This window comes from Macaca nemestrina, chromosome 2 (assembly GCF_043159975.1).
Source record: "Macaca nemestrina isolate mMacNem1 chromosome 2, mMacNem.hap1, whole genome shotgun sequence".
NCBI lineage: Eukaryota > Metazoa > Chordata > Mammalia > Primates > Cercopithecidae > Macaca > Macaca nemestrina.
The window spans coordinates 9,453,439-9,478,402 of record NC_092126.1 but is presented as its reverse complement, the minus strand read 5'-3'; the positions used below and the strand labels follow the sequence as shown (position 1 = coordinate 9,478,402).

Genomic DNA, 24,964 nt, shown 5'->3' with positions numbered 1-24,964 from the left:
CCCTCTACTCCAGACAGAACTTTCTAAATATGATTAGAACACTCTTTTCTAAAAACACTTACCGTGGTTTCTAATGCCTGGATGTTTCTAACTGAGAACATGCAGATATATTCCTTGTGGTCTGTGAACTTCTTGAAATTGTAAGTAAATTTTGTGTACATTACAGATACCTTTGTTGGTTGGTTGGTTGGTTGGTTTGTTTGTTTGTTTGTTTTTGTCGAAAGACTGTTTAACACATTAGATTTTGAGACGTGTCCATGTTCTTACCCAAGGCCTGGAGCCCCTAGCTCACCAAGAAGCCCTAAGCGTGTCAGCATGGCATGGAAGCAGGAATTAACTGACTCTTCCTACTTTTCCACCTGTCCAGACCGAAATATTGAACCACTTGCAGTTTTTCCCACTCACACCAAACTATGTCTCAACTTTGAAACTGCGCTCCTCTCAGGGGCCTTCACTTGGCCTGGGTTGGAAGCTCCAGGACAGTGAGTCATGTCCAGCATATCTTTATCACTTGAAGTCATCATGCTTTAAAAAATTGATATTCATGGATTACAAAAGTAGAACTACATGCTGTACAATAAAGAAACAAATGTAGAAAGTGAAAGTCCCCTAAGATTCCACCTGCCAGAAAGAATCTCCTTTAACATTTTGGTACCTGGTCTTTATATAGATCTGTAAATAAACTGTAGTTACTCTATCCTATTCTGCAGTTGGATTTGTTGTTTGCGAAACGTGTTGTTCATCTTTACAGGCTTGTTACATAGATTTACAATGTATATGTCTATCATTGTCTATTTAGATGATTATTTTGCTGGTTAGTTTACCTTGTTAGTCCTTGTTACTCCTCTCAAATATGGCTCCTGTGACCAGCCTTCATCATTTAACTTTATCCACTTGTATGAGTACTTCTGTGCAATTGTCCTGGAAGCAAGTCACATATATGCAATTTTAACAATACTGGCAACCATTCGTCCAATGTTCATGTTTATGCAGACACCTATTAATATACTATGCTATATATATATAGAAATAGAATCTCCCTCTGTCACCATCGCTGGAGTGCAGTGGCACGATCTTGGCTCAAACTTCACCCCCCGGGTTCAAGTGATTTTCTTGCCCCGGCCTCCCTAGTAGCTGGGATTACAGGTGTGCGTTATCACACCTGGCTAATTTTTGTATTTGTAGTAGATACGGGGTTTCACAGTTTTGGCCAGGCTGGCCTCGAACTTCTGGCCTTAAGTGATCTGGCAGCCTTGGCTTCCCAAAGTGCTGGGATTGCAGATGTGAGCCACTGCGCCCAACCTGTGCTTTTTATAATTAATCGTTTGTGGATGTTTCTCACCCCCACTAGACTGTAAAACTCTCAAAAACAAAGGTTGTGTGTAATATATCTTGATGTCCCTCCTGGGTTCTCACAGAAGGTACACAAAATAAACCTTGTAAGAATGAATGGACAAAACAATAAACAAAAGAACAACTGAATAATTCAGTAGCTCCTCTAACCCTCATACCAAACTCATATGACAGGTAATGTTTACAGTTCAGAGGAGGTCCTAGGTTTAAACTTTAATGTTTGTTAATAAATAAGTCAGTCAAGGATGAACTCTTGTCCTGACTTTACCAAAACTAGCCCTCCCTAATTTTTGGGGGGGTCTGAGTTTCCCTGTCTCACAAAGAGGAGATTAGAATAATGGTTCTTCAGATCCAGGCAAGCAACTCAATTTTTTTGTCTGTAACCTGAGCATATGCCATAGTTTACTCATCACTGTCTCATCTCTAATCCAAATTGTTCAACAATGCAATAAAATCTCAGGCTAAGGTTAGTGACCAACATAAAATATTTTTGGCCTTTTCGGCCTTCTGCATATCTGTACTTCAAATATCTGTACATTTTGGGAAACCAAAAAAATGAAAATTATTTTAGATAGGTACCAATCAACCTTCTCGACTATGTTTAGAAGACATTTAATGCTTTAGATGTCATACAAATGATTAATACCCGTCTTGGAGTTGTTGAAGTAAATGTTGGGAATGATAACGCGTTCAGGGATTTGTATTTTATAGGATTTTCACATCCAAGAGCCCATTTGGTATAGTGAAGATAATAGGAGAATGAATGTGTAGCTTTCAGTTTTGTTGAACTTACTCTTGTAAACATTCTGAAAAGAGAACCTTTTGGCCAACTATTTTAAGAATGCATAAATATCAAGGCAAAAGCATTCCCAACCCACATGTCTGCCCATTCCCCATGGCGGACATCATCATCAGTTCTAAATTTGAATAATAGCGTTTCTGTTTTTATAACACTTTTATTAAGAATGTTGGGGTGAGGTACTAGAAATGGTCAAATTTATAGGCAATGGAAAATGTAATAAATTCTCTTTTAATCATGTAGCACAAGGTTACTTTAAATCTAGCATATGGCCTTTATTCCTTTCTTACACACTTTTTATTCTTCATTGGTGATCTCAAGTACTCTCTCAATTGATATTTGATTCTCTTACATTGCTATAATTCTGGTTCACCTACCTATTTATTTTTTAATTATTATTTTTTATTTCAGTATTTTTTGGGGTACATGTGAGTTTTGGTTACATGGATGAGTTCTATAGTGGTGAATTCTGAAATTTTAGTGCACCCATCACCCAAGCAGTGTACACTGTACCCACATGGATGGAATGGACAAAGGCCCCAGTGGCTCTGTATGTCCCATTTGGGTACAGGGGATGAGGGATAAAAGACTATACATTTTATATGGAGTCTTTTATCCCTCACCCCCTGCCCAACCTGGCTGCACCCAGGCCCCAAAGTCCATCATTTCGTGCTGTATGTCTTTGCATCTTCATAGCTTAGCTCTCGCCCACCTATTTCAACACCAACCCAGTGTCAATGCTACTGACTTTTCATCACTATTTGAAATCTGGCTGTTTGCAGTGCTGGAAAAATGAAATTACTCAACTTCCTTAACTGGAACAAAAGAACTAGAACCAAAATGTTCGCTTTCTGGACTCCTGTACTTGATAAGATTTATCTCATTTCCTATCTCAAAGTTTGTATGTGGTCCAGAAGTACACCACTTCCAGAAGCTCTTTATGTTGCTTGACTTTTTTCACCTGAGTGTGAGAAAATTCTAGCTGTGTGTTTTCTCCCTTTTAGCTGAATAAGGCCTAGCCTGCTGTGCTCCCTCTCTTCAGGAAGCCCATCGCGGGCTATGCGAGAGGTCCCCGCTCATGCCCTTGTTGTGCTCTTTCTGCAGCTGTTTTTCTTTAATTATTAATGTGCCTGTATCTCTCACTTGACTGTAAGGTTCATAAGAAAGAAAGACCCAATTTGTTTTTCTCATAAATGTATAACAGCACACAGTGGTCACTTAGCAATTGTTGAACAAACTCGATTCTTCCTATCGTAAACATGGATTTCTAAAGCCTGATGGATGACTCATCTAGATAAGGCAAGTGAGTAAAGAGATGTGTCCAAGGTTAGCCACTGAATAAGTGATAAAACTAATTCTAAAACCCAGGTCTCCCGACAGCCACGTCCAGTACTTTTTCCTCTCCTGTGCAATCACTACTTGTTTAGGCTGACTGCCTTGGTTGATGGTCTAGGTGGCAATTAAAGGACTCTGTGCTTTCTGCCTTTCAGGGTGGACATACAGGGCAACTGGGGCCTTCATCAGTTCCCCCTTCTTTACGCCCAGAGGATGAGCTTGAGCACCTGACCAAAAAGATGCTGTATGACATGCAAAATCCACCTGCTGACGAATACTTTGGTGAGTGGGGCCTAGAGTGGACTTCTGAAGTAACTATCTTGCTCTGATTTCCTTACTTAGTAACTGGAACTATTATCAGCTCCACTGGGAAAGTATTTGAGTCCAGATGCATGGGAGTTGATACACATCCCAACACAACTAAGTAATTGTAGGATTTGCATTTGCAAGACTGCCATAAATGTGATGTCTGCTTAGCTTATATTAAACTTTCAGTGGTCCTTAGAGTTTCTTTAGATACAAATTTTATTGTTGAGACTTATTTTTTACCAGCCTAGGCAACATGGGGAAACTCTGTCTCCACTAAAAACACAAAAATTAGCTGAGTGTGGTGGCATGTGCCTGTAGCCCCAGCTACTCAGAAGGCTGATGCTGGAGAATCACCTGAGCCTGGGAGGTCGAGGCTGCAGTGAGCTGTGATTGCGCCACTGCACTCCAGCCTGGACAACAGAGTGAGACCCCGTTTTTTTTTTTTTTTAAATTAAAAAAAAAAATTAAGATGACGACTTATTTTTTGACAACGAATTAGCTTCCCATTAGGCAGAAATAGGATTTCCATGTATGTTCCCATTTCTCACTAGTCTAAAGATTCAAGTAAAAAAATGTGGAATTGGATATTGTCTAATATACAATTTCCAGATTGTACTCTTAATCTTTTTTTGTGTCTCAGTTTAAGAAATGATGTTTTCTTTGTAGTTTTAATTTTCCCCTCTTCAAACTTGGGAATAACTGTGAATGGTTAATCCTTCCAGTCCTTGAATATAATGCAAATTTATGAATTGTATGCCAATTGTGAGGTTCTGCGGACATATAACCTGTCCTCAGTGAGGTTAAAATTGTTCAGAAAGAGGTAAGACAAGCATACAAATAATTACTAGTCTAGGTAGAAAGTGATAAAAGACATGAGAAGGCTTAGGTCAATTGTTGCAAGTTTTATTTTATTTTTATTTTATTTTATTTTATTTTTGAGACAGAGTCTTGCTCTGTCACCCAGGCTGATCTGTCACCCTTCCTCTGTCACCCAGTACACTGGCATGATCTTGGCTCACTGTGACCTCCACCTCCAGGTTTTAAGCGATTCTCCTGCCTCAGCCTCCCAAGTAGCTGGGATTACAGGTGCCCACCGCCACAACTGGCTAGTTTTTGTATTTTTAGTAGAGATGAGGTTTCACCATGTTGGCCAGGCCTGGTCTTGAACTCCTGACCTCAGGTGATCCACCCGCCTCAGCCTCCCAAAGTGCTGGGATTACAGGCGTGAGCCACCGAACTCAGCCATAAGTTTTAAAAGTTCTATTTATTAGGAGCAGAAATACTTTGGTAAAGAATTGGTAGCACTTGAATCTGAGCCCTTTAAACCAGTGCCTTTCACATTTTCTGTGGTAGAAAACCATTTTCCTCCCAATCTGTTAGAGACCAGTATTTTTGTAGAGTCAGTTAAAATTAATTACTAGGGAAATAAAAGACGCAAAATAAAATGGAAGATGGAATTGTATCATTATTAGAGTTAACTGTTAATGGATTACTCTTTTAAATTGTTGTACTAGTTTCTAAATATTCATTCTTTGTTCCTGTATTTATCTCATCCAGAGTGATAAGCATTTCTTAGACACCCATCCATGGACCACTTTTTGAGTGGCGCTGCTTTAAGGACAAATAGAAAAAGGACATTTGGGGAACAGTATTAGTAAAGGCACAAAGACGGGGACATTGCACAGGATTTTTGCTTCTTCAAATATTTCCTATTTTCATGTCTTTTTTGCTCCTATATGGGAATATGTAATGACAAGTAAACTGACCACACCCGTCCAAAAACACACAGTAGATGAAGTAGGAGGTATTAGGATATGAAAACCCTGGCTTTTATTTGTACTTGGGTGACAGTTTAGCTTAGCTAAAAGAGCACAAAGAGTGGGAATGAAACACCTGGTTGTGGTCTCTTCTCTGTCCCTCACTGGCCAAGCAATGCTGGCATGTCACCCGTCTGCCTGAGCCCCATTTCCCACCTGAGTATCTCAACGGTTAGGGCAAATGTTCTCTAGCATTTCTTTCAGCAGTAATAAGTTCACTGTACAAACATTCTTAATCTAAAGTATAACAATAAAGCTAAATATAAATTGATGGAGATTAACAACAATGCATGGAGAACAGTAAAACAAAACATAGAAAATCCACGAAGGTTTCTAGTTACATCAAAGTACACTAAAAGTTTATTAATGCTCTTGTCATTGCCATGTGAGGAGGGTTTATAATGGGGTCTAAGATACACTTTTTAAAAGTGAAAAATAAGGTCTCTATATTTAGACCCTATTAAAAAGGAAAAGCTGACTTACTAAGTATATATGCTTCAAATATCATAGCAACAAAGTATATAGACACACAAAAAAACTGAACATAGATGGTAATTGCATGAGTGAATATATATTGAACACTCTGGGAAACAGATATAAATTATTACCTTTCCCTTCAAGAACTGTCCAAGCTCTACTACTTAGTAGCTTAGAAAACTTGAACAAATATTATTCCCTGTAAACCTTCATATGGGAATAATAACTAGCTTATACTGTTGTTTTGAGAAATGAATGAAATATTTATACAAAGCACTTAGCCAAGTTCTTGGCATGTAGAATACGCTCAATACTCAAGATTCTCCCATGCTCTTGGGGCTTATAGTTTATTTAAGACAATAAGATATGCTCATTAAAAATCCATTATGCTCAATTTAAATTTAAGTTCCTAGCAACAATAGAACGTATGTCACCAATTGGTAAATAATCATTGCCAAATGGGGATTAATAAGCATTTGAGAATTTGGAAAAATGACTATCCTTTATTAAGTGCTTATGATATGGCAGCACTATATTTTATTTATGTTATAGGAATTAACTCATTTCACTCTTATAGGAAAACATAACCCTGTGAAGTAGATACTATTATCATTTTCAGATTTTGAAATTAAGGCACAGAAATATTAATTTGCCTAATGTCAACAGTTCCTAATACATTGCAGAACTGAATTCGAATCCAGATCTGTACATTTAAACACCACACTGTAAAAGACAGGGAAAGCTACCCAGGCTACATATTTAGAAGAGTGTTTGTGGTGGAGATTAGCTTTGGACAGATGGGAAATAAGAGATGAGCATTCTCTTCTAAGTACACAGAATTAACAAAATATAAGTTGAGGCCAGGATTATTTAAAGAAAATTTACGTTATGTAGAAAATAAAAGTGCCTATGATAATATTCAGGCTGCTCTGCTAGGTGGTGGGGGGGTAGATGGGGATCTTACCTTTGAGATTCTTGTAGTCTAATAGGATATGTGTGCAGGGTTATGATGTTATATTATAAGCACAAGACAGAAAGTGACAAGTGACTTAATCAAGGTTCACCAAGTGCTCTTTGAGAATTCAGGAAAAGGAAAGAGAAAATCAAGAGAGAGGAATGGAAAAGTGTTTATGGAATAGTTAGCCTTTGAGTAAGTCTCTAAAATTGTGCTAATTGAGATTTGGAAGTAGGAAGATAGTAGAGAAGTGAAGTCATTTCTCATTAGGGGAATTTTGACATAACAGGGAATAAAACCATGGAGAGAAGTAGCAAATATTGGGAAATAAGTTTCAAGTAGTAGGTTAGGACCAATCTAGGGAAGGCTTTCAATGCCTGGCTAAAGGCTAAGAACCGTATTGTCTATAATGAGCCCTTGCACATTGAGATCACAGGCCATGGGAACTGCTCTATGGATAGTGGTTAAAAACATGGGCTCCAGAGCCAGGGTGCACCTCTTACTGGCAAGATGAAATCAAGAGGCAAAGGACTCGTGAAAAGAACTGTCCTTTATTGTTCCATGCTTTAAACATTTCTCAAGCACCTTCTCTGTGCCTGCTACTGTGCTGGGTGTTAGGGACCACCGAAATGCAGAGGCTCTGCCCTCATGGGCTCGTGGGTTCCTAGAAAGGACAAGAGAGTCACAGATGTCAAGGATTTCAGTGCAGATATCAGCACTGTGTTGGATGTGACTGAGCTGCTACGTGAGGGTCCATAAGTCTGCCTGAAGATGAGCAGAAGGAATACATAGCAGTGTGTTTGCATCAGCAGGGCCTGACCTGAGAGCCATAGATAAAATCCTCTCTTGCTTTCTGTCAGAGTTTTACCTTTGGCCTATTCTGGACTGAAAATAGCATTGCCAAGCACTTCCCTTAAATAACTTCTCTTTTTTGCAGGACTATCCTTTCAGCCCTGCCAAAACCCCATCACCTACTCTTTCTTTACTACTTTGCCTATTTAGTGCTGGAATTTTTATTGAAACCGTAGCTGATTTACTGAAGGTAATTAAGTGCTTTCATGTTGTAGATCTCCTGCTAGACTGCAAGCTGCACTTGGGAGTGAGAGTGAACAAAATGTACATAAACGATGTCAACAGAGTAGGTTCCTTTGTGGTCCTGTTGCTTTGCTTCCAAGACACTTTTTTTTTTTCCATAAGTGGAATGATTCATGAATGTGTTATTATAGTCATTGTTTCTTTACGGAGCCCCTCATCACTCTTAACAGTTTTGTTTATGTTGAATTATAATTATCGTATGCTTCAAAGTACTGGGAGAGGTACCGGAAGATCACCTCACAGATGACTTAAGTATAAAGGAGAAAAGGAACTTTTATAATGGAGAGGTCTCCTGGAAGCTGTCTTAAACCAAGGAATGAAATTTAACATGCTCAGTAATGGGACAGACTGGCATGTGCCAACTGAATGTAGGAAGTCCACAGCATCATCTAGGCAGTAGTCTTGCTAAAATATTTCAGCTGTATCCAACCGTTAGGAAGTAAAAAATGCAGATGATGGGACACGCTTCAAGACACCTGTCCTGAATTCTGCAACACTGTCAGTGTTACAAAACACTATTCTAGATTAAAGGAAATTGAAGAGACATGCCATTCAAATGCAAGGCATGTGTCTTGACTGAATTCTGGATGAAAAAAAAAAGCTACAAAGGATTGGTGGCAAACTTAGAGAAATTTGAATATGAATGATATGTTAGATAATACATCAGTGTTAATTTCCTGATGATATTAATGGCATTGTGCTTATGTAGGAAAATCTTATTTTTATGAGCTATTTGTTGAAGTATAGGGTGAGGTGTGATTATGTCTAAAATTTATTTTGAAATAGTGATAGAGTGACAGAAATAGAGAGAGAGAGGGATAATTGATAGATGTAGACAAACAGAGATAGAGATAAATGTTGTAGGGGGAGGCAGAATCACCTCAGGTTAAAACAGCTAGAGCTGCTATAACCACAACAACTACAAGGACTCCCCTCCTCTAAAAATGTACTGAAGCCTGTCACAAATGAATTACCTTAAGAATTCCTCGTTGAATGGATAGAGAGATTGATATTTCTGTACCTTCTCAACTTCCCTGTTTTAATGACTACAGTAGGTCTTTGAAATTTCCCATTATTTTTTATTTTGTTTTTCTTATTTTTTACCAGACATACACACCTCCTATTGCTGGTGAGATGAGGACAATTGTGGCAGTGATGATGAAAGCTGATATTTACCTAGAGCTCCATATGTTTAAAAAAGCAAGTCGCAGCCACAACGTGACTGGCAGATCTGGCAATGATGTCTTCATTTCATTTTTTAGATGGGGAAATAGAGATTCAGAGAGGCTCAATGAGTTGTTCAAGGTCACATAGCTAATAATTTCGGAATGTGGCCTCACTCTTCTGATCTCATGTCTATTATGATACATTACCATTACAGAAAGGTATATATATGCTTTTCCTGCTGATTGTCAGTAATTGGCTGTTTCTCTCCCATTTCATAACTTTTCCTTATGAAGTTATGATCTTCAAGTGAGAGATAGAGGGACCTGCTTCTGCCCAAGATCATATGTTTGTAATCTGGACTTCAATGTCACTAATATGTTTCAACTATCTTTAACGTCTGGAATTAACTGCTGTGACATGGCTGAGGTACATACATTAGGAAGACAGTCTACCTAATACCTCCCTATCAGCCGTTTTACAGTCTGTAGTTCTTCTCTTGACCTTGGGAGAAGGCACATCACTAATAGCCACAGTTCTTGTTTTCTCGAGTCAGGTTTTTGTAAAATATAATAAGCAGAAACCCTTAACTGTCTCAGCTGGTTTTTTTCTTTTTCTTTTTAATGATTTCTTCTGAAAAGGTGATAGTTTTAGTGTTTCCATGCCTTCTTTTGTCCATGTTCATTAAAACTTGTGACTGTTGCATTACAGTATTAGGTAAATGCCACAGGTGTTGAACCATGATGAAAGTTGGATGAGTCTATATCTCTAAAGGGAAGATACAGTCTCTATACTGTGGGCATTTGCCATCTACTTGGACTTAAGTTTTGTGTATAACAGATTTCCTTACCATGGTCATGTGTCTTTCCATTAACAATGGTGTCGTTGAGTGGGCCTCTAAACACTACCTGGTAGAGGAAAGGGAGGAAACATAGTAGAAAGTTGGAGGTAGGAGAAAATTCTTACCCAATTCAATAAACCTGACAGTGGGTGTTTAGCCCAGCTTATCTACAGGAAGCCTTAGTTCAAGTGCTTGCATTTTAGAGCACATTTTTTCCTGGACAACTAGAAAAATACGTTGATATTAAAGGAGGCTCTCAGTTCTAGTGATAGATGCTTAAAAAGAACAAGGGGTGGCCAGGCACAGTGGCTTATGCCTGTAATCCCAGCACTTTGAGAGACTGAGGTGGGCAGATCACAAGGTCAAGAATCAAGACCATCCTGGGCAACATGGTGAAACCCCGTCTCTACTAAAAATACAAAAATTACCTGGGCATGGTGGCACGCACCTGTAGTCCCAGTTACTCAGGAAGCTGAAGCAGGAGAATCGCTTGAACCCAGGAGGCAGAGGTTACAGTGAGCCGAGATTGTGCCAGTGCACTCCAGCCTGGCAACAGAGCGAGACTCCGTCTCAAAAAAAAAAAAAAAAAAAAAAAAGGAACACGGGGTGATGAAATAACTATAAATTATTATAATTTAGAGTAAATTCAGAGTTTATAATAGAAAATGGAAAAATTTTTAATTGAGTATTAAAATGAATAGGAGAGAAAGGTATTATTCTCAGAAAATTGGGATATCTACAGGGCTAGTTGCCAGCTTTAAAGTTTGTTTTTTCACATAGTTTCAGGCAGCTGAAGAAAAGTAAAGTTGAGTTTGTCTCCAGATAACCTTGAGACATCTGTTTGAAATTGTCCAAGACTTTTCCGTGTTGGGTGATACACCCACAGCCTTAAGTAATACACCCGGAGCCTCTAAGTTTTGTGCTTTCATTCATTTTGTAAGAGAAAGCATCTGTGTATGTGAAGCTTTTCATACATGTATGTCTGTGACTATGCCATAATTTTCTCCAAATAATAATATTCTGGCTGAGCAGCCCTTAAGGCTGAAGATAACACTATTGGAAGACAGTATCTCTGGAAATGGATGTTGTAATGCATCTAAGGATGGACTGGAAATATCTGACAGTATATTTTTAAGCCTAGAACTGTAATTAATCTTGACATGTTTATATGATATCGTCTTATTCCTTCTTTAAAAAAAAAACAGAAGTATGTGAGCCTTAAAATTATTGAGTGAGCTATTTGAAGAATCCTTCAGAGCAGCGCTAGGTAAATTCTCTTCTCAGAACTCAGCATTTATCTAAGGAAACTTTTTGTTCATCTCTGAGTATCATTAGTAGGAGTTGTTGAGAATTTTTTCAGAAAGCCAGAAGTTTGTTCCAGTGGAACTAGACTTTCATTTTTCAAAGGACAGCTAGACAAAAGTAGAAGGCATGAGGCGGCAGGGACCTAGCACATGCTAAGCCTTGAGAGAAGAAAGGCGTGAACATGAATAAAGTGCTATGATCAATCACTTTATTGGTAATGCCAGCTCATTGTATTTGGTGCCTTGGTGTCTTCTCAATTAAGATGAAAATGGAGGGCCAGTGAATGTTCCTGAATAGAAACAGAACAAACAAAACAATGGGGAGATGGTCCATTTTCTTTTTGCACTAGTGGGACCAGTGTTAAGTGAGCTTGTCCAGAGGACTTAACTAAGATGCTTAGGAAATTAGAAAACATGATTTGAGGTGCAGTTGAAGGTACAGAGAAAGGAAAACCTAGAGCCCTGATTGCTGTTGAAAGACTATCATGTGGAAAAGGAATTTGACTTAATATCTGTGATTCAAAAATTAGCAACAAAGGCAAGTGAGGGGAGTCTAGCCAGTTCCCATTCAGCATGATGAAATCACTTTCTTAAGAGACAGAAGAAAGTCTTCCTAAAATTCTAGGTCAGAATCTAATAATCCCTTGTTGATGAAAATAGTAATAGGAACTCAAGTAGCTGATGGATGATTAGATTAGATTTCACAAGTGCTGTCCAATTCTGACATTTTGTGACTTAGGCATCTAAACTTGTTTGGAAGTTAACGTCTTGCATCCAGCTTCTAGGTCTACCCCTAGATTATCATTATTATTACATGATTTCAACTAACACTTATATAATGCTGTTTAAAGCACTTTTCTACTTCTTATATCACTTGAGCAAGACGGCAGTCCTACAAAATAGACAGTGTGTTTGTTTCCATTTGGGATATGAAGAAATGAAAGATTTCAGTGATTAGGGGACTCCCCATTCCCCAGGGCTCTCCACTACCCTCACAAGTCATAAAACAGGTGAGTAGCAGAATTGCACTGGGGTGCAGGCTATTGACTTTAAATTCTTTTCGCTTTTCACCCCATTGTGCTGTTAACACCATGTTGCTGAACTGGTCATGGACCATAAGATAGATGAGTTAACATACTTCATGTTTTAGCTTTTTAATCTATATAAGGAACGATGTGATTACTTTGTAAAGTGCTTAGAGGATCTCAGCTGAGAGGTGTAAAGTAATTTGTATTTCATTGTTTGTATTATTATGTGACAAGAAAATGGTTTCCAAAGTGCTCCTATCAATTACAAACTGGGAAATGACTCCAGGTGGGCAGCTGCCTTTAGTGGGTCTCGTTTTCACAGATAAGTGACCTAATTAATGAAAAACCCCAAAACCACAAAGAAAAATTAGACAATAAGTGGCTTAGAGAGAAGGTTGTATTGATGGGGGTGGGGGGGGGGGCGGGAAATGGGTTTCTTGGTTTTGTTTCTCTCTAACTTTTTGTTTAGGGTATCTTTGAGTTGTGGGAATACAATGTTTTCTAGTTAATGAGGCACATTAGATATATTTTCTTTTGTGGTAGTGACTTCTGGTAATGTTTGTTCAGAGTAGTATATGTTTACAGCACTAAATAAATAATAATCCTGAGCATTTTATGTGTTCCATCTTAGCATACGTTAATTTTTTATTAATTTGACTAGTGTTTTATGTTTGTTGGTTGGTTTTTGAGTTGGAGTTTTGCTCTTATTGCCCAGGCTGGAGTGCAATGGAGCGATCTCGGTGCACCACAAACTCTGCCTCCCAAGTTCAAGCAATTTTCCTGCCTCAGCCTCTCAGGTAGCTGGGATTACAGGCATGCACCACCATGCCAGGCTAATTATTTTTGTATTTTCAGTAGAAACGGGGTTTCTCCATGTTGATCAGGCTGATCTCAAATTCCCGACCTCAGGTGATCCTCCTGCCTTGGCCTCCCAAAAGTGCTAGGATTGCAGGTATGAGCCACTGCACCCGGCCTGGCTAGTGTGTTTTTAAGCATTGACTTGGAATCCCAGACTTAGAGTAAAGAAGAATGTGATCTTAGAAACTATCTAGGAAAATCCTTCATTTTTCTAGAAAACTGAATCCCAAATGACTCATCCAAAGCCATGCAACTAGGTGTGTTTTGAATTCTATGGTCAAAATTTTCTTTCTGAGTAATAGACAGTCTCTGATGGCATGAAGAGGAATGGCAGGGCTATTTACAAAGGCGCAGATGTAGGTCAGGCCTGCTACTTTTGTAATCTCAGACCTTAGATCCACCTGATTCAAACGTAAGAACACATTGCCCTTAAAAAGAATAAAATAAAATAACTTTTTAGGAATTATGTGTATGTATTTTTCAAATACAAAAGAACCAAAGTTTTCTTATATAAAAGAACAAAAGAGATTCCCAATATCTTTTATCTCAGTGTCTTTATCCAATTTACTTGTAATATTTTTCATCTGTTTTCTGCACTAGAGGTAAGTCTGCATGAGAGCAACAATTTACGTTTAGTTCACTGTTGTGTTTCTAGCATTCCTAGAATAATGCCTGGCACATCAGAGATGTTTAATAGGTGTTAATGAATGTATGAACTAATAAATGAAAACTGTGAGCAGACATTTACATTTCTGTGACAGGACATGGTATATAGTAAGCTACAGGGAGGAAATACTTCATTAATTTAAAATGTATTTATTTAGCACCTTATAAAATCATAAAATGTTAGAGCTGGAGGGAATCTGAAGACACTATCTAGGAAAACCTCTTCGTTTTTAGAGATGATGAAAATGAGTGAGATTCTTAGGGTCACAAATTTATTAGTGACAGAGCCACAGAATATAACTCAGATTTTCTCATTCCTTTTTTTTAATCACTTAAGGGCACTGGAGAATATATACACTAGAGTAAGACATGGCTGCTACATTTATTGAACTTAAATTTAAATTGGATTAGTACATTTGGGCTTGATCTCTTTTGTATGTATCTTCTGTGAAATTTAAAGGTTCAACTGGTCCATGAAGAGAGTACCTGGTTAAGATTTTATTTTTTAAGTACTAGATCACATTTTCCCCAACTGTAGGTTTCATCCTGGTTCCCAGTACCATTTCATACCACCACAATTTTCTTCTGTTCTAATCTAATTGGATTGGATCTACAAGGCATCACGTTGAAAGAAACATACTTTTCTTATGTTTACTTGAGTTGTCCATAGCAACCTGTCCTGAAAGATTGTCCATTTAAAGTAGGCCTCTTAAAGACTGTGAACCACCACCCAGTATTGGTGTTTCATACCATCTTGATACAAACAGCAGACATCCAGTCATTCAGCTGCATTGGGATCACTATCTCTTTTTTTTTTTTTTTTTTTGAGACGGAGTCTCTCTCTGTCGCCCAGGCTGGAGTGCAGTGGCCGGATCTCAGCTCACTGCAAGCTCCGCCTCCCGGGTTCACGCCATTCTCCTGCCTCAGCCTCCCGAGCAGCTGGGACTACAGGCACCCGCCACCTCGCCCGGCTAGTTTTTTTGTATTTTTGAGTAGAGACGGGGTTTCACCGGGTTAGCAAGGATGGTCTCGATCTCCTGACCTCGTGATCCGCCCGTCTCGGCCTCCCAAAGTGCTGGGATTACAGGCTTGAGCCACCATGCCTGGCCTGGGATCACTATCTCTTTATCAGAAGAAAGAAGAGAAAAATATAAGAGAGTTTTCTACTTCATGATTGAATGTCCTTTGCTTATTAACTGTGGAAGCAAACTTGAAATTCTGGGAGAGAAAGCACTAGTGGGGCACACATTGTGGGTGGTGCAAAGAAAGTCTCAGTTTGGTACTGGTACCTGAACCTACAAGTGCTAATTATGCATCTTCTGGTATTAACACACAAGCACGCTTAACTGTGAACTCAACTCCTTTCCCCTTTCAAACCACCATCATTCCCCCAACCTGCACTTTCCCCACAACTTTCTCTAAAACACACAGATAAGCATCTCCTTACAGACTTTGAAGTGACATTAGGATTGTCAGAAGGCATAATTAATTGACTGTCAGCAAAGCCATTGTTTGAACATCTGTGGAGTTGTACTTGGTAGGCATCTGTTGTTTTTGTTTGTTTGTTTGTTTGTTTCTGTTTGTTTTTGTTTTTTGAGATGTAGTCTTGCTCTGTCGCCCAGGCTGGAATGCAGTGGTGTGATCTTGGCTCTCTGCAACCTCCACCTCCTGGGTTCAAGCAATGCTCCTGCCTCAGCCTCCCAAGTAGTTGGGACTACAGGCATGTGCCACCATGCCCAGCTAAATTTTGTATTTTTAGTAGAGATGGGATTTTACCATATTGGTCAGGCTGGTCTTGAACTCCTAACCTCGTGATCTGCCAGCCTTGGCCTCCCAGAGTGCTGAGATTACAGGCGTGAGCCACCGCACCTGGCCCTGTTGTATTTTTAATTGACCAGATTCATTCATCTACAAATATTTATTGATTGCCTACTACACATCAATTATTATGGCATATACTATGGGAGATAATGGAAATGATATGATGGCCAAGGAGAGAAAGCATTTGTCAAATCCTCTAGGGCCAAGGGCTTTGATAGAGAACAAATTTCACAACTGACAGTGGCAAATGTATTCTTTCCCATGCCGGTTCAGAGGATTTTGCCACTGTACTAACTGACTTATGCTATAAAAAATGCTGAAATAGTTCGTGTGAAGAGGTACAGGCATACATCTTCCTGGTGTGTGAAGATGAGTAGCAATGCACCATCTGTGGTTAGAGTTCCCACCAAAAACGGTAAAATACTTAAAAAGAAAAGCAAAAAATATCCAAGGCAATTAAAAAAAAAAAAAAAAGGAAATCACAGAAGCAGGTCCAAGTTAATGACCTTATCCCAATTCTCTTCCTAAGTCTGACTCTGATGTTAGTCTTGTTGTATTTAATTCTTCCAGATTTTCTATAGTACTGTACAGCTCTAATCTCAGTCCTTACTTGGTTCTAAGGTTTGACCATCAAACTTTGAACTTGGCTCGAGCCTTGAACTTGGCTCGACTCCTATCTGGCAGTGAGCATCATTTGTGAAAATTCAACAAGAGCAAACAGAAACAGTGTACAGTAGTGACTTTCTGAAAGGGCCTAAGAAGATACAGTAGGCAGGAGTAATGGAAATGAGTTTTTAACCTCCACTGACTCACCCTTTCTTTCCTAGTCAGCCTTAGGGTCATGGCAAAGTTAGAGAGGCATTTAGAAATCATCTTGCTTGAGAGCTTCCCATTCTTCAGTCATTAAAGAGCATCTTCATAATTTTTTACCATATATATAAACTATCCATCATATTATTTGCCTCATATTTGTATGTAAACCAATTAACTTTATCTGACTTTGTCTTCCTTCATAGCAATAACGTCTATAGTTTGATTATGTGAGTTGAAGTACTAAGTTGCTTCTTTCCTGTAAAAGATATTAAACTGAACACTATATTTAAATTTTAAAAGTACGGCTGTAATTACAGATCACATCTGTAGTCCCAACATTTTGGGAGGCCAACGCTGGAGACTTGCTTGAGTCCAAAAGTTCGAGACCAACCCAGACAACATAGTGAGACCCCCATCTCTATAAAAAAAAAAAAACGAAAAAATATTGCTAGGTATAGTGGTGCACATCTGTGGTTCCAGCTACTCACGAGTTGAGGTAGGAGGATCACTTAAGCACAGGTCAACAGTGCAGTAAGCCGTGATTGCACCACTGCACTCCAGCCTGAGTGACAGAGCAACAGTCTGTCTCAACAAAACAAAACAAAACAAAGTGAATTCATGCACCAGCTAATGTTTGAAATATTGAGAAATGTAGATATCATTCAACAAGAAGAAAAATTGATAGGATACCATGGTGAAATGGTGTCCTCAAGCTTACCCATTAAGTGTATAAAGCATACTTTTTTCTTTTTATTTTTTTTGTCATGTGGAGTCATCATGTTCTTGTGAAAGATCGTATTGTGTTAGATATTGTTCCAGGCATCCACCACTGAGAGGCTTTGCCGGCCTGATACTGTCCCACTGACTCACTGTGACATCTTAGGCCAGTCTCTTTTCCACAAGTCTCATCTCTCATATCAGGAGATCAGAACACATGAACTATAGTGATCCTTTAGGCCTCTTAATTCCTTTGTCTCAAACACTAGTGTCCTCTCTACACTGTTAAAATGTAGGTGAGTAAGAAAAGCAGCTGCCCCGCATAAAATTTCAGTGCTGCTTGCCTCAGAGCTCTGGAGAAGAATTGTAAACAAATACAAGAATTATATTTCCTAGATCACTTTATGCTCTGCTTGTTACTGTTACCCATTTCCTGAGGTTTATGAGAGGGTCACTGCATTGAAAATAGCTTTCAATGCCAGGTCATAAAAGTGGAATAGGATGTTGAATATGATGAAGAATACCACGCACTAGTGTTGGGTACACTAGTAGCATCCTCTGTTTCAGGATTTTTCAGTAATGGTGTTCAGTCATAGTAATTGGCATACCGGCTCAGTAATGGTGTTTACTAATGGTGATATTAATATGGGTAACCATCAACGGAGCAATAGTCTTTCATGTAGATGATATAGCAGTGATGAAAATGAATAATTCGTCATTTGTCAGGTGGCTTAGTAAAGTGAGCACTAGATTTGGAGTCAGGAAATCCAAGTGTAAAGTATCATCTTTTCTATGTGACATTAGTGACATGTGACATTTGTGCTCTGCTTAGAGTATTTTGTTACACATTCTTGAGAACTCTTCTTTTAGCAGTTTTAAGATGACTGTTATTTTGCCAGAAAAACTAACATATCCATGGACAAGTTAGAAGTTTAAACCAAATTGTTTCAGTTTTCTTGTTTAGATTAACTCTGAGTTTCTCAGAGTCTTCCTGAATTTCAGTTATTTCACTTATTAAAAAGATCATTTTCCCTATCTATTTTATGTGCATATTGTGGGAACCAAATTAAATAAGTCAGTATGAAAAAGTTTTCTAAACCATAGCAGAAGACCAAAAATTTAAGAGATGTTAGTATCTCTACCTAATGCAGCATCTGGCTTGATTTGTGCCATTTATGATTAGTGTGTAATAATCATGCCTCTGAATTGTTAACATCAGTGTTTATCTCTATTTGAGTTAACACTTTGTGTTTTCTTATGATGTTCTGTTGTAATTGGAATATCACTAGAGAATACAAAAAGTGTTTTTTAGTCATTGTGTGTGAGAAAGCAACACACCAAGATATACCACAATGTTCTTGTTTGCTGAGCAAACTACTCTTGCTTTTTAATGTGGAATGCAGACGAACTAATTGAAAAGAGACAAAATGAATTTTGACTCAAATTGAACAGGATGAATCATAACCCACTTTCTCGTCTGAGATGTGGAGAAGAAAATGTAAAGGAAACCAACCACCACACAGCTTTACTGTCAGTGTCAGCATAATCAACATAGAGTGTTTTTCAGCAGATAAAGAATATATTTCTGCAAGGCTGAGAATTGCAGGTAGTCGGAAACCTAGTTATTTTTGCTTTGTCTATAGTGTGCTAAAATTGTCTAGTTCTGCCTTGGTGAAAGCAATTCTAATCAAGAGAGTTTGGGGCCCCTCAGTAATTGTTTCTCAAACCATTCAGAAATGTACCTGTGATCTCTATTGAACAGAGGCCCATCAGAGACTGGACCCTCTGTTGAATGTCTGGTCCCAGTGTCATTTTGTCAGACGGTCAAGAGCAGGGAGACAGCGAACAAACAGAAACCTGGACAGGACTGAATTGCTGCTTCCCTGAAAATAACTTACTTGTGTTTATTGATGTGAATGATTAAAGAAAAACACTTTGTTCTATTGGATTCTAGAATTTAGATGCATGATCTACTTATCTTGTGAATGTAGCTTCAAAAAAAATAAAAATAAAAACGACTTTATACAAATAAAGAGGCACTATAGCATACCCTAGCAAAAATCTCTAATTCCTAAGTCAAAATTTATTTCTAATTTTTGTTACTATTGTCTTTGATTCATAACTCTTATGATCTTTATTTTCTTCATGTGTATTTATATATTTTCTATTTTACTGTAATATTACTAAGATGAGAGAGCACATCTTTCTTATCTTACTCTTCCTCTCTTCCCCAAAAAGAAAAATGAGAAGAGGAGATAGAGCTAGATGATTTTATAAATTTCTTTGTGCCACTCCACCAACAATTTTGCTTGCAATAGAGGTTCTCTAGTCTGATTTGATCCTAAACCATTCTCACTAATGGTTCTGCTTAAAATAGTACATATTGAGCACTTACTATTTAACATGAGTTCTACATGCAATACTTATATCTGGACTATAACTCTAGGCAGTAGATACTGTTCTTTTACAATGAGAAAGCTGAAGCCAAGAGAAGTTAAATAATTTTCCCAGAATCTAGTCATTAGAGTTGCAATTTGAACACAGAACCTGGCTCTTAACCCCTGCATATACCATGCCTGAGACTATAGATTTCAGAAGGTGAGCTAGCCAAGGCCTGGAAAAAGATTAGAGTCGCAGGATCTGTGCTCATTCCATGGCCTTTCTGGTAAATCCTATTCTATTTTTCCCTCTACTTTCCCTGGGGGATGTTTTTAGTATGATTTGATTTTCTCTGATTGAAGGGTCTCACCACTGATCAGGGAGCAATTAGAAACACAGGTACACCATCTCTTTGTTTGCACTGTACCAGATGTCTGCTGGGACAGTGTCTTTGCCCTCCTACATGGGTCATAGTGCCCAGCTGGGCTGCTTAGTCCAGATAATATAAGACGAGTTCTGACCGTAATGTTTTTTTTTGTTGTTGTTAATAACACTTGGAATATGCATCTTTATTCTTCCATTCCTTCTTGGACTTGAAACCTGGTTATTATGATTGTAGCAATATTTATGTCCAGAAACTCCCTTCTCCCCACAATTTGCCTCAATCTAGTACTGCTTTCTTTCACACATGTAAATAGTTTTAACTTTTAATGATCCATCCCTATGGCATCTTCTAGTCCAGTGATCTGTAGAAAAACCAGGCCCAGTCTCATTGCCCAGGTGGAAATAAGAGAGAGCAAGGAAAAGGGGACTGATTTTGAAAACAAAGTCACCCTGTTGACATGTCATCAGGCAAAAGAGTTCAGTGCAATAGCTAGCAATTGGCCCACTCAGTCGGAAGTTGATGCTATTTTAGGCCGTCAGCGGCAGTGTCAATGTATCTGTGAATTTTGCCATTTTATTTCATTAGGATGGTTCAGGAAGCCAGACACTGATTAACTGATTCTTCGACTTCGTTCCCACTCCTAATTTTGGATGTGTGGTGTCTTCAGGAAGCTGCTGTGTCACCTTGATTCTAAAGAAAAGTTTTGTTGTGCCTCTAGAGCAATCCGGACCAGTGTACCCTTGTATCTGATTATGCTGGAACCTGCTGTGTTCTACCTCTCTGGTCACAGGTGGTATGGGGATACGTTTGCTTCTGGTTCTCCTCTGGCAGATCAAGGAAATATGGTCCAAGTGCGTGCAGCCTGTTCCCATTCAAAATGTATCTGTTGTAATAACAGTATTCTCGCTGACGCATTAGACTCAAGGTGGACTTAATCTGGAGATCACCTAAGAAGACATCTGTGGAAGGAATGGCCTCAGCATTACAGTCACTTTCGAAGTCAAGAGGTATTCTAGACAGGCCACACAGTATGTATAGGTAAGACCAGGAGAATTCTAAGTTCTGTGTTGTTGCTAAGGGCTTGGAATCTGATTTTATTTATAAACATGCTCTAAATAAGAAGGATAAGGATCTCTAGATAGGAAATGTATGTTGTTCTTTGTTTCTTCATTCATTCAATAATTATTGAAGGCCTATGATATGCCAAAGAGTTGTTCCAAACATTTCCATTAAACATTAGTCCACAAAATATAGACAGAAGTGCTTACAAATAGCTCAATTACAACATGATATATTGCTGGAGTTTGGTGATACGTGAGGAAAGAAGTTAGAATGACTTACTATGAATGGAAAAGTGGGGAAAGGTTTTCTGAAATAGATGATGTTAAGACTGAATAATAATGGAATTTTTCAGGTAAGCCATGAATTCAAGGGCATTTCAAACAGTTCAGTAGGGACAAAGGCATAGAGACCAACACCAAAAAAAGTGTGATATGACTGCCAAAGAATATTGGAAGGAGAAGTGACACTAAATGAATGATCAGAGGCCAGATCCAGAGGGCCTCTTATTTCGTACTAAAGAATCTAGAGTATGTCCTGAAAGTGTGGAAGCTCCGTGAAGGGTTTCAACAAGGGAACCACAAGATATTGATTGCAGATCACTCCAGGTACTGTTGTGGGGAGGGGTGTTCAATGGGACAGGATTTGGGGGATGAAGATCAGTCTGGGTGTCATTTGTACTAGTCTAAGGGGAATAAGGGCTGGAACCGAGACAGTTATCTTGTGACAATTTAGAGAAGGGTTTCAAAGGAGGGTAAGAGGGATGGGTTGAGACTTATTCCTGGGCTTCTGTCTTGGGTAGGTAATGACATCACTAAGTGATGTGAGAAAAAGAGAAGGAGTTCAGTAATGGTGGTGACATCAGTCCGCAGAGATCCTCTGTTCATCAACACTTACTGAGTACTTGCTGTGTGTACGCACTGTTCTAGGCATTGGCGCAACAGCAGATGAAAAGCTTCTTTCATGGGGCTTACATTTCAGTGAGGAGAAAATGAGGACACATAAGTAAAATACATAGCGTGTCACATAGCAGTATATCCTATTGAGAAAATTATGCAGGAGAAGAGGGATAGTGAGTGATACAGTGGTAGCGGGGTGGAAGTATCATGGTGAATAGTGTGGCAGCTATAATTGTGAGGTCTCTATTGTGGGTGAAATCTGGTCTGCCTAATTGTGTTTCTTTTTCATTTTTTGTTTGTTTGATGAATTATTATTTCTCCTAAACAAGGCAAATAAACAGCAATAGCAACATAAACATTTACAAGCACATAGATGTAGGCATAATAGTTTGTGTTGCCAACATAACACATGCCAGGAAAAACAAAAGAAAACAGCAGCTAAAAAAAGTAAATATCAAAAAAAGGGAGCTTTCTCATACACAAATTCTTGTCATTCAAAATGCTGTATAGTTTGAATTAGAACGTCACAGAATGGGACCTTAGATTTAATCCAAATCTCTTAGTTTAGGCAGAGAAACCTTCAGCCGAGCAAGGAAGTCAGTTATTCAAGGACACACAGATAGGTCTAAAATTCAGGTTTTCTAACTTCATGTCTAAGGATCTTACCCTTATCACCATCCCAGAAAAGCCCAAAGCAGCTTGGGTCTAAATTTCCACTTTGCCACAGTAACCTTGAGCATGTTTTGCTTCTCTTTGCAACAGTTTGCTCATTTGTGAGGCAGGGATGACTATAATAGTATCTGTGGTAGCGGGTTTTGGAGGATTAAATAAGTTAATAATACATGCAAATTACTTTCAAATGGGGGCTGACACACAGTTAATGTTCAGGAGTACTGAGGGTATTGAAACGTTATGATATAGGCTATTTAGGTGTTGTGTATTTGAACATAACCTTGAGACCAATTTCTGGTGATGACCACAGGTAAGATATTCTGTGTTTTAGTTAAGATGATTTCCAGTTAAGATGTTGAAATACTAAATACTTTTCTTGAGTCACCGAATAATTATAAAATATATTAAAATAACTTTGATATTTATTTCATTCATAGAAGTTCTAGACAATCCAGCCTAGAGAAGAGTTATGTAAAATTCTACACCAGAAATAGAACCCTAACCTTGAAAGACAGGGACACTTATTCATATATGTATGCCTAACACAAATGGTCCCCATAATTGTTGACAACCACTTCTTGAGCATTGACCATGTGCCAAGCAGCATGCTGAACACTTTACATAGCTGATCTCACTTAATACTCACAACAGATAGGCATTCATATCCAGATTTTTCAGATGAGAAAATTGAGTCTTAGGCAGTTCAGTACCTTGTCCAAGGTTATACAGATATCAAGAGCCTAGATCTTCATAAGCCAAGTCTCTGTTCCTGTTGGCTCAGCAAATATCTGTTTTTCATGAGGATGCTTTTCTCAACTAGGCTACTATATTCTGCAACCAGACTGCATTTTACACTGTTTTGCTTTCTGTGCCATTCCTAGTACTCATTCATAGAATTATAAGCTCACAGATTGTTAAGGCTGGAGGAAACCTGAGGAGTTTCTTGGTTCTCAGCATAAAGACTCAGAATCACCTGGAGGAGCTTTATCACATACAAAACTACACACCCACACACACCTACCTTGTGTTTACAATGGGACTCTGATCTACTGACATAACTCTAGATCCACTGAGAAAATATTATGACTCTGAGAAAATTTAGCTGATGGAGTGTGCCCTACCCCCACGTGTGACGAGATCACAAAAAAAGTTGAGAATTACTGGTCTAGTCCAATCTTACATCACAAACATGAAAACAGAATGAGAGAGTGACAATCACTTCCTAAAGATTTTTAAAATGTCACTTATAACATATCTGCAAAAGAACCTGGGTCTTCTGACTTATAATGTTAAGTGATTTTCTTGTTTATTCCTTAAAACTGCCTTTGTAGACTGCACTATGTTATTTGATGGTTCTGGAGTAATACAAGGCAAGCAGAAGAGAGTGATTAACTTGCCTGAGATTCTATAACAAATCAGTTGGCCAAGAAATAATAAGTTTATTATATTATGCAGATCTATACCTATTCACTTGGTTTAGTTAAGAAACAGCTCATCAATATGGAATACACATTTTCATAATAGTAGATTTGTGGGTTGCGTAGCTTTTTTGTGTCTGTTTTCAATTTCTGTTCCTTTGATAACTGAACAAATAACAGAGATGGTGAAACCCAGCAGACGACTTATCTTCCAGATTTTAAATGATCTGTCTTCTCTAGTGAGTTGGTATGTCTACTAATGACACGGTAGATTATAAGGTTATTTGGTTTAAGTAAATATTTATGCAGAGCCTATGATATGTCCATCTCTGTCTTACATGGGGTGAATTAGAATTACTATATGCTTTCTGAAAAAAAAGTACTATGAATAAATTTAGAGATCTCTGCCCCCATAAAGTTCCTAGACCATTATAGGTTAGAGAATCAAAAATGTATGATGATCCCTTTTTCCATGTGATAAATGTTATGAAGGAGCTCTGTGCCTTTGACTGTGAGAGAGGATGTCTGGGATCTCTAGGGAAAATCTCCATAGGGAGATTAAGAGGTGATACCTGATGTCTCAATGAAGGAATAAATGTTTCCAAGTAGAGAAAGAGAAGAAAGATGTTACATACAGAAGAAACAGCATGTACAAAGGTATAGAGGCAGGAAAGCATGGTATATCAGGAACAGGAAGACGTTACTTCATGACAGAACTTCTCTGTGACTGAAGCCACGTTCAGTTGAGGGACAAGTAGTGGGACAAGGAAGGATAGAGAATCTGGAGTTCAATGATGAAA

At 38.4% G+C, this 24,964-nt stretch overlaps 1 protein-coding gene across 11 annotated transcripts in view; it reads left to right on the top strand.

Moving 5' to 3' along the window:
• Positions 1 to 24,964, top strand: part of LP (LIM domain containing preferred translocation partner in lipoma) — a 723,802-nt gene that overhangs the window by 547,205 nt on the left and 151,633 nt on the right. For all 11 annotated transcript variants that reach the window (XM_071090663.1, XM_011723147.3, XM_071090662.1 and 8 more), the window contains one exon: positions 3,643 to 3,769. In XM_071090663.1, coding sequence (XP_070946764.1) covers positions 3,643 to 3,769 — 127 coding nt within the window. The remainder of the gene's footprint in view (positions 1 to 3,642; positions 3,770 to 24,964) is intronic.